This window comes from Anneissia japonica, unplaced genomic scaffold (assembly GCF_011630105.1).
Source record: "Anneissia japonica isolate Jap-2015-1 unplaced genomic scaffold, ASM1163010v1 scaffold284963_len57484_cov149, whole genome shotgun sequence".
Lineage (NCBI taxonomy): Eukaryota > Metazoa > Echinodermata > Crinoidea > Comatulida > Comatulidae > Anneissia > Anneissia japonica.
In genome coordinates, this window is record NW_022708867.1 from 28,731 (window position 1) to 40,806 (window position 12,076).

General features: G+C 31.6%; 1 protein-coding gene across 1 annotated transcript in view; it reads left to right on the plus strand.

Moving 5' to 3' along the window:
- The window catches only part of LOC117106595 (hyalin-like), a gene marked incomplete at its 3' end in the record, with an annotated part of 29,575 nt that overhangs the window by 6,071 nt on the left and 11,428 nt on the right, over positions 1-12,076 (plus strand). Inside the window, exon 3 of the mRNA XM_033247978.1 lies at positions 1,084-1,380. Within this exon, the coding sequence (XP_033103869.1) occupies positions 1,084-1,380 (297 nt within the window). The remainder of the gene's footprint in view (positions 1-1,083; positions 1,381-12,076) is intronic.

Sequence of the window (12,076 nt, forward strand, 5' to 3'; positions counted from 1 at the left end):
TATATATACAGTGCTGTTCTATATATATATATATATATATATAATATATATATATACATATATATATATGTATATGAATAAGTAAACGGATGAATAAATAGATGAATGAACGAATGTATAAAAGAAAAAGTGGGTCGATGTATGCATGGAAGGAGGATAAACTGATGAATGATAGATTGATGGATTGATGGGCGGATTGTTGCATTGATGTATTGATATTAAATTAAAATAAATATATTAATTCATGGATGATTGAATCTGTAAATTATAAACAAACAAATGAACGAAATGGATTAATACATGAATGAATTAATTAATTAATGATTGAATTAAATAATAGGTCTAAAATATTAAAAACAAAATAAATGTATTCTTTTCTTTTTTATAATTTACCTATCAATAAACATAGTATGTGGGAGTAGTGAGGTAACCCTAACATGCAGTGGTGATGTAAGACAAACTTCAGTCTTGAAGAGCTGTACCAAACTTATCTAAATTCAAATTTCCCTCACTTATTATACAAAACAATCTTTGGTATGTGACCCAATCACAAACAGTCCTATATTCACATGATCTCATGAACCAATCACAAGCAAGCTAGTATAATCTCCCCAAATAAACCAATTGTATGGTAACATTAACATTACACTTCCTTAAGTATTACACAAATAAATTAATAGTATATCAACATTAACATTACACTTCCTTAAGTGACATACCCAGAATTATAATTAATTGTAATTAACTTTGTAGAATAAATTCTACAATAATAATGTCAATAGTAGCTTAAAATAACTTAATACAGATATGGAATACAGTACTCGATTACAATTATAATTATGCAGAAACTCTTATTTTGATAGGCATTAAGGATATTAAATTAAAATAAATATATTAATTCATGGATGATTGAATCCGTAAATTATAAATAAACAAATGAACGAAATAGATACATGGATGGTTTATTGAATGAAAAGATAATGATTTAATTAATTTATAAATGAATAAATTAATGAATATGTCTATAATATTAAAATCAAAATAAATGTATTTTTTTCTGTTTTATAATTTACCTATCAATAGACATAACATGTCAAAATACATGGGCAACCCTAAAATGCAATGGAAGTCATTTCATACACGTGAAATCTGCAACATTTGGTCGTCAAGAAACTGGATATGTATATTGCGATCATACTTCTTTCGACACTGATAATACTAATTGTGGTGAGCGGGATAATGCGCTGAACGTTATTGCTGACAAATGCAATTGTCAATACGAGTGTTCTCTGTTCACAAGTATATCGAGATTGCTTGGTGGTTATAATCCCTGTTACGGTACCTACAAGTACTTGGAAATTGATTTCGAATGCATTCAAGGTAAGTTTGATTCTGTATAATATATTTTATTATCGTGTACACTGGGTACTTATATTACATTATTAACACACTCATAGCATTATAACACTTTATTTAATCATCCGATTAAGTTCTTCTATAGGGCATTCCGCAAAAGCATCAAGGCGCTTAACAACAAGAAAAAAAACCATCTCAATAATCATAAACTCAATGGTCTCATAGCCCATAATATGCATACTATATTATTATATTTGATCTTTATATGTGTGTCTAAATTAAATGTAATAATATATGTAATATTTTACATAATATAATGAATAATTATAATAATAATTATAATTATTATTATTGTTATTATGTATTATTATTATTATTATTATTATTATGTATTATTATGTTTTATTATTATTACCGTTATTATTATTATCATTATTATTATTATTATTATTATTATGTATCATTATTATTATTATCATTGTTTTCATTATTATTATCATTATTATTATTATTATTATTATTATTATTATTATACTAATTGATTCTGTTTCTTTGGTTAATTTATTAGTTTATGGAGTTTTTCTATATTGAAGGGAAATTATTTTAAAATCATAATAAATAATTATTCATATTACTCTGCATACTGTTTAAAAACCATATTTTCTTTCCTTGCTCTCTGCAGAAACTTAATTAATAGCCAATGTGACTTTTAGTTGAACGATCACAACAACCACATTATATATATATATATATTATACATAAATTTGTATGTATGTATATATATATATATATATATATATATACACATATATGGGGTAGTGTGTGCGTGTGGGTGTGTGGGTGTGGGTGTGGGTGTGTGTCCATGGTTTTCTATTTGACCTCAATTTGATCACACACTTATGACCCGAGGACCTTTTGCCTTACAGAGGTGCAAAATCCCGGTTCTCGGAGCACTAGTGCTCCATTATGCTGGATTTGCGTGTACAACGCGTTTCCAGAGCTCTGTATTCGAAAATGTGTAACAACGCGAACTCTGTCTACACTATCAGATTTTATGTGACAACAAATGTGATGTGCTAAGATGGGTACGATGACGTCATGTCACATATCAGCAAATTGTATCAAAAAAGGTTGAACGTTTTCAACTCTATGTTCCATTAAATTGTATGTGATGCTTTTTTGATAAAATTTGTTTTTGTAGACAAAGCTCAGTTACGCGCTTTTATTTGAGTGGCATTGCACAAATAGATATCCCTTGCTGTGCCATTTTAGAATGGTGATTGTCTGCGACCTGTAGACAACACACAGTAGCACCTAATTGTAACTTTAGAGCACTGGTGAATATTCATTACTTCGTAATTTGCATAACGAATTATTTATAAACCATGACTTCTTACAATGTCATTATTTATATATAATGGCACTCGACCTCAACGGTTATTTATATATAATTGGCAGTAAGAAACCAATATTTAGAAATAATGACCTTGGCACGATAACATGTGTGCATTATATACATATAATGAGTTTGAAGTCTGAAGATGAGGATTGTCCTTATCAATATCTTTCTCATTAATCATAATAATCATCATCCTTATCTTCATCATCATCAACTCATCATCCTAATCCTCCTCCTTATTATCATCATTATGCTCACCATATCAGCATTATCTTTTTCCTCATCATCATCAATCATCATCTACCTCATCATCTTCCTTCTACTCATCAACCGAGAATGATATTGATGAGTTGATAACAATACAATTATTTTTACAATGAAAACATAGTTTTTCCCATAATAATGGATGCCATCTTGGAATTTGTCATGATGACATCATCATTCAATTCAATTTTTTTAATGAGAGTGTTGAGTAACTATTTAGCCAAACTGTTGCTATATTTCATATCCACAGTATTTGTGAAAGTGACTAAAAACATAAATTTATTTCCCTACCCCCATCTTAAATAGTTTAAAAATAGGGTATTTTAGGCCAAAATTTCAAAGTGCTGTAAAAAAAATGCCCTAGGCATGGGGATTTTGTTTCTGAGACACTGTAGGGTATGCTGATTCAGAAAAACCAAATATAAATTTTCATTTACTTTTTTCCTGCTAAAGTTCATTTCAGCAGTTTTACAACCAGGCTAACGTACGCGTTTACAAATTCCAGTTTCTTATTGGCCAGTGATTCGATCATCATATTCTTGGTATCCGGATCGGAATTTTCTGGTATGGACGTATGGAAGCTAACGGTTAGCAGCATCCGGATCCTGCTAACCGTTAGCTGCCGTGTGAGAACATAGCCAATATTGTAATTTGTATTGTGTTAGAATAATATGTTTGTAATACTATTTTCATACATTCGTCAAAGAAATAAATATTTCTTAAAGCATTCGAGAAAGAATACAGTCACTGACTTCTTGGTCGGTGCAGCAGACAGGTAAAGATCGTGCGATAATTTGAAATTAAATCTCGTACTTTTCAAATCAACGCCAAAGAGTAGAACACTTACCAAAATACAATTCTGGTGAATATATAATAGATAGAAATAAACTAACATTACAAATGTAGGTGGATGCACTATTGAAGATTCTGGACAATTAGAAAAAATAGGCTAATATATTGCATTTAATAAAACATAGTACAAAGAATTCAATCAACATTAATGAAAAATACTAATTTAATCGTTCTCAGTTAATATTCCTATCAATTTCACAATTGATTTATATTGTTTAACTTATTATCCGATCAAGAACTTTGATTGGTTACGCTAATGGAAAAAAAAACATAGGCCCCTATTACTGATAATATGGCTATACCGTGGTAAAACGCGTTTGCTAAGTATGTGACACAAAGATGAAAGAATCTTTCCATACAATTATAAAACTAAACAGTGGCAGATCCTGGAATTTGAATTAGAGGGGTTACAGAAAATCAGTTTTACTTTTTACATATAAGTTGTCGATATTACCCCAGCCCCACCATGGCATGGCATGGTTATGGGGCTGAGGTACACATTTTCTATCTCTAAAGATGCACTTTTAGATGCCCGGAATTGGCACTATCAGAATCAAAATTTGAATGTAATTTTCTCTTATCCCCCATTATGATTATTATTTTAATTTAGGGCCCCTGATTTTTTTGATTTTTTTTTATACAGGTATAAAGCAATATAAGACAAAATAAACAAATATGGTGTTCATAATCTAAAATATATACAAAATATCTATTCCCATTTCTCTGCGACGCTGTTTGGAGATTCTTAATGTGTAGTCCATATGTAGGCACACAGAATTTATTGCGATGAATGAATTCTGTGCTTACATAAAAGAAAAGCATATCTCTTGAAAAACATGAAAACATATTCTCGTATTATATATAAATAGGCCAATATATATTTGTATTTACTGTACATTTTCGTGGTGAATTGGGCAGTACTCTGGGATACACTCAGGTTCATAAAGTTTTTTTTTTTTTACTGAAGTCATCCTGCGATTATCCGCCTGACACTATCCTGGTGCAATACTATAAAATTAATCTAGCTGTTCCCATCAGATACTGTATAATCCCATTCTTTCTAAGTCTAGTATTGGGGTCCGGAAAACGGCATAATGATTACTTATGGAACTAAAAATACAGGCACCAAACTATGATTAATTTTTTGAAGTTGCTCCTTAACTTTCATGTACAGACCTACCCATAGCACTACAGTTCTTAATACTAACCGAGAGCAATGTAATACAGACACGTCCTGTAGCGCCTTCAGAGAATTTGAATGCAATTCTCTTACAGATATGCGCAATATAAATTCATACAATATAATTTAAACATAAAACATTTAACAACTGTCAGAGCATTGTCTCAACTTACGCGAAAGTTCATCTGTAGGAATACAAAGTGATCTATTACCGTTCCATAACATGCTCGATATAAAGGTTTTTATAAGCTATCGGACTAAGTTACAGATTAAAGGTACCGTAATTAAATGTTATTTAAAATAGTAATTGAGTTCCGTATTCTTGAGAAAAACAACACATTGATTTTTAGTATCAGTCCACCCTATACATTGTATAATTTTCATGTGCCTATATTATTAACGAGCGATTGTAACCCCGAAAAAGTAGTCGACAATAACACCATCATTATCATAGCTTATACAATTTAATTTAATTTTATAAACCTCACATCCACCTTCAAAACGTTTCAACTACGTTTTCAACCTATAATGTTCACCAGTAATAAACATCAGAGCAAGCTTTGCAAGAGCAGAAACCGTGGAAACGTTTTTGCCGCTTTCTAACATTTGCTCGTCCAGCTATCACGAAAGCAGCGAACTGGGGTCAAATCAACCCCGCTGTACAAGTAGTTTGGATCGACAAATTAAAAACATTGCGTTTGTTTCATTTTCATTATGGGGTTAAAATACTAACAAAAAAATTTTTTTGCAGAAATATAGCCTAATTGCTGCAAGTATCTTGTCTTGGTACATTTGTTTTTTAATAAAGGTAATAAAAACACGCAAAAAATCCAACTGATAACTAAATTAGGCAAAATTACACGAAAAAAGAAGTCAAACACTGCGAACACAAGTCAAGCAAACATAAATATGACGTCATATCAGTGAATCGGACCATCACGCTTGAGAGATTTTTTGACCCCATGAGAGGCAATCGTAAATTAGATGTATTTTATATTTTCTGATTTTTCGATAAAACTACCCAACCAATCATACTAAGTTTTATATCAGCTTCAAGCTTATTATATTCCCTCCACGAATCCACTTGGGCCAATTTGAACAAAGCAATAGTATGTAAGTGAGGGAGTAAGACTCGAGCTCAGAACAGCCAAAAGTCTCAAATTTCTTGAATTTACCTATCTAAATCGGCGTGAGGAGCTGTTATAAATCGACGTATTCTGACAAAACTGTAGGAATTTTTTTCATTTTTTCTTCACGAATTGGTAGATTAATATTTTTTACAACATAATCCGCTTGGGCCATTACAAGAAAATCATAGATTTTGTACCAAAAATGTACTTTTGTGAAAAAAATCCAGTTTTCTCCAATGGTTAAGGTGGCCTTGGAGAGCAAATGATACGTTTCCATATAGTAATGGCAAGAGTCAGATTGGAAGTCTTACTCTGATGTAACGCCCTCCAAATAATCAACACAATTATATTCGTTTTTGGTATTTCTTTAAGTGCATAATGTATATATGTTATATATATATATCTGTCTCTTATACACATCAACTGTGCCGCATCATGCACATGCAGACCATGTTTCCCTGCAGATTGTCAAGATTATGAGTAAAATATTTTAGCTCTCTCTACTTCTCACATTCGCTTTATCATGATATGTAATAAATTTGATATACTTCTAATTTTAGAATTCGCTTTATCATGATATGTAATAAATTTGATATACTTCTAATTTTAGAGGTGATGTCAGCAACTCCATGTTTGGTATCAATATGCTTAACATTATGAATAGTATTGTTATTAATATTGATATTGTTATAAGTACTGTTATTAAAATGAATAGTATTATTATATTATAGCTCACACATCTTCCATTGTGCACTTTAGAAATACCAAATTGTCATTACGCCACTAATTATGTGTATATTGTTGTTATTAGTAGTATTGTTAGCAATATTGACATTGTTATTGTTATATGTGTTGTTATTGAAATTAATATTATTATCATAGCATATCCAGTTTTTATGAAGGTAGTCGGGCGTAAATAACCTACGCAGCATTCTAAAAGACGAGATTAAGGATAAGCATTCTCAACGTAATGTATAAGCAAGAACTGTTTTCCGTGTCTGACGACGCTCTTGTCAAGTCATGTTTAAGTACCTTAATAATTAAGCATCATACTAGTACTCTTATAGATAAGGAAATGCTAAAAATTTCTAAACGACATGGACGTAAATTCAACAATAATACAAACAATACATACAGTAATTAACGGAACATCTAGAAACCCTAACCACATATTTACAAACTATAACTGGCGAAGCGTTGTCTAAGGAAGACGAATCTATCTTAACATTTGGTATCCGTAATGGATTAGCAATACGACCTAAGGGTCCTGACATGTTTGTTTATACACAAACAATTTGGGAACAACTGCATAATGTTGGTTCTATACACCTAAATCATTAAACCTGGAAGAATAAGAACTCAATTCGTGCAATGACATGGAGCTTTTTTGATGTTGATAACCGAAATTGTGCTGCCAAATGTATTAATACATTAAAAATCCTACGCAATAAATGTGTAATTTTTAGACCTGATAAAGGAAATGGTGTTGCGATAATGAAGAAAACTGTTTATATCACATCTAATACCAGCTGGTTCTCTGTTTCAACTAAATTTAAGAAATTATATAAATGTCCATTAACCACACAACTTACAATACAAAGAAATTCGTCCAGTATCAACCATGCCTGCCATGGGCTACCTAAATTACACAAATATTTTGATAATATTCCACTTCTAAAACCTTTTATTGACACAACCGGCACTTGTTATTATTCAGTAGCCTCAGTAGCTAAGTTCGTATCTTTCTAATTTATTAGGGCCTTAAAGATTCTTTTGATGCTGCGGACTGTATTAAAGGTATACCAGGCCATTTATATAATTTAGGTTACCATTTTTTTATCTTTTGATGTCAAATCTTGTTTACAAATTTTACCCTTACTAATTTAATTAATATAATTTATATTATTAATATTCTAAAAAATACGTTTAAATAGATTATGAAAATCTCACCGTTGAATAGAAACGTAATTTATTGCTATTAACTTGAACAATAATATTTTGCTGAATATGTAGCATACCGTTACCTCTTTTTAAAAGTAAAGTAAATCATGTTTTCTTGGTGAAAGTATATATAATAAAAAGTATGATCTTATGTGGGTGATGCATCCAACCATCAGGTATTGTTTGTTTTTTTCATACTCCCAGAAACACTTTCGTATTCGCTTGCATTAGCCACACACGTTTAAACACATCCATACACTGAAATTTATACATTAACACCTGATAATATAATATTAATAATGTATCAGAGTTGTCCGTATGTTTTCATATATTATTTTTATATCTGAACAGCTATTGATCGCTGTCAAAACTTAAGCTGCCAAAATGAGGGAACGTGTGTCCTGGTCTAGATAACTGGCATTTGATTTTATTTGTTGATTGTGTTATTGGATTAATATAATTTTGCTTTTCAATTCAATTTCTGTTTCTTTTAACAGATACACCTCGCAGCTTATTGCTGAATTACATGGTAATTTACTTTAACATTTTAAAAGAAAAAAAAACATCAAAATAAAAGCATTAACACTGTTCCCTTGGGAAAAGGACATCTAAAAAACACCATCAAACAGTAACAGTAAATATTAAATAGTTATTTTATAGAACATTAAAATTAGATAATAAATAACCTGTACTGAATGAATTAAGGTGTTTTTAATGCATACTGACAGTTATTATTATTGTTATTATTACTATTGATTTATTTATTTAAAATTAAAATATGTAAAGGTTTAGCAGGTTTGCTGATACGTCACACGTCTTAGATTCATAATTTCAGTCAAACTATCAGTAATCAAACTACTGTACTGGTAATCAAACTTCTGTAATAAAACATGTAATAAATAAATGTTATGTTTTATTTATAATATTTATTAGTACATAAACATTTAGAATGTTTACATTTCCCTGGTATATTACACACCGTTGCTTTTTTGTAATTTACAATATAAAACATAAACATAGGTCTACTACACATACACATTTAAAAAGTACTATTACTATATTGGGACACTGGTATATGACGTTGTTATATTTCCTACAATGGAAACAAGACAGTGTTTTTTTTTTTTTTTTTTTTTTTTTTTTTTTTTTACAGTACTGTAATTATATACAAGGTAGTCGCAGTCCATGCGCCTAAAGTAAAATATTTCCACGCGCTTGGGCCTACGAGTAACCAGAGTCATATCGAGATTTGACACAAGAAAGGTCGAATAAAGGGCCTCAGTTTGGTACGTATTTAGACATAATAATTCCTCCCTAAAACACAAATAAAGTTAAGTCATCTCTTAAATTGTATCCATCTCTGTTATCGGTTGTCCTGCGTGAAAATGCTCTTTCACTCGTGTTGTTAGATGTTCATTGGCCTTAACATAGATCTGTGCCAGTATAGACGGGATTGAAACTTAGGTTATAATTATTGTAGTACTTTATTATGACATGTGTATATTGTATCGACCAGATTTATATTATTGAAATTATTGTAGTACATTATTATTAATTATTGATATTATTGTTTATATTATTACTTTTATTAATATTTTTTATAATATTAAAATTGATACCGATACCAGGAGTCCCGCACAGGGAGAGCCTCGTAGGCCACATCAATATCAATGAACCGAAAAAGTGTTAGAAAAAAAGGAGGGGAACACCGATCGAATCACCATTCATGAGATAATCGATAGTTGATATTTGGTGATCTGTTTGTACGAGTGAATGGTGTGGAGAAAGATTTACTGTGTTTGAGGTTGTATTTATGTTGGACTGATGGAGAAAGGAGGGGTTTCAGCCTGTGCTCCCCGGACTTTTGTGAAGTACTTCCTGCTCATCCCCATCAGTCAGTCCGAGAGACATTGCATCCCCCAAGAATGTCCTTCGCTTCCTCGTAGGGGACCCCTGGTAGCATGCAACCAAGCTCGTGTTCCCTGTGTTCCCTGTTGAGTTGCTTTAAGAAATAACTCATATTACACTTTTTAACAATATAATCAATGTGGCCTTGCCAAGATAAATTGACATGGATAATAATTCCCAATATTTTGGCATGACTGACCTTGTCAAGTTTTACTCTGTTTTTAACACAAGTGCTGTTAAGTTAGTTTTAACACGTTTAAAACTCACCATGAGTTCAATAGTTTTCTTCTCATTAATTACCATATCATTAATGCAGGACTATTCATATATGTTAACACATGCACTTTGCATACTCCTACAGTTATTTGAGAGGGAAAAACGATCTATGAGTTCACTAAATTCAATTTATATACAACACGAGCCTGGAGATTTTATTGTCGGCACGCGATCGTTCACATTAAAGAAGTTATATTCTTTAAAAGACTAAAACACAAGAGTAACTTTAATTTTTAAACAAAATTATTATAATTCTTTCTAATTTGTTAACTATACGTAGCGTATAATTAGAAAACGAAGCATATGTTGATTTACAATATGATGCTTGTACCGCGTCATCAAAAGGTTTGGTCATAAAGATAATTTTAACGCTCAAGTAATTATTAATAGTTTTATTAATTAACGATGTTGGAAAACAATTTCTTAAAAGCAACAATCAATTTAGTTATATCAAGTTAAAAACCATTTCCACAAATTGTGAATTTTAAATGTACAGTCGATCAAAGTTCGTAAAAGCCCAAGTTTATTTGAGCTTAAGTAATAATCGATGTCATCACAATGTACATTATAGCTCTGAGTCGCGTCCCAAGCAAGCATGGCGCGGGCCCGACGTCCACAACGGAAGCCCGAAGTCCCCGACGAAAAAAGAGGGTGTGGTCAGGCGTCGTTCAAAATCTCTCGAAAGTGTTCCAGTGGGCAAAGCCCCAGAAAACAATGACAATTTAGGGGTTGAAAGGCTTATTTAAGCGATTTTAGAGTCTACTAATATGTAGAAAATACATATATATTTTATTTCTCCCCGAGGAATTGTGCTTTTTCTCTCTGAACGGGGTCAGGCCCCCTCCACCATCTGGCGCCACTCCTGCAGAGGATATATGTCGTTTTTGTGTATTCCGCCTTTTCCTCTACGTAACAAACAAATTACTGAGTTCCACTTCTGTTATTCGATTGCTTCACAGATTCTCAACAGAGGGCGTTCCTGAAACTTTGTGTCAAGTTACAGACTAAGAGCAGCGTAATTCAACGCTGTTTAAAATAGTACTTGAGTTTCGTATTCTTTTGCAAAAAAATATACACATTGACTTTTAGAATTAGTCCACCCTATACAATGTATAGTTTTCATGATAGGTCACTATATTAACAAGTGATTGTAAAACAGAAAAAGTAATCGCTAATAACACCATATCAGCATAGCTTTTAGCTTAGATAATCTCAAAACTTTTCAATGTTAAGAGGAAGTTTGGAATCCTTTATTCTGATGCAAAGTCCACCCAATAATCAATATAGATATATTCATTTCCAGATATTTTGGTATTCCTTAAAGTGAACAATGTTCACACACAAACACACACACACACGTTATATCCTGAGGACCCTCACTAAAAACAGTCATCAGATGACCGACTGAGGACCAACATGCCGAGAACCATAAAATACGCTCGGGTTTTGCCATGTTCACAGCCACACACATGTGCTCAACCTTTTATGCATAGAGGGCGCTATTTATTTATGCACCACCATTCAAATAAATGCGCACATTTTCAAATTTTCCCGCCAGCCGAGGACCTTTACAGAAACTCTGGAAACGCGTTGTACATGCAAATCCAGCACAATGCAGCACTAGTGCTCTTAGGAACCGCAAAAATTCCTCGGGTCGTGAGTTGCCAAGTTAAAATAGGTACAATAGAAAAACACGCACACACACACATACACACATATATATATATATATATATATATATATATATATATATATATATATATAGCGAAT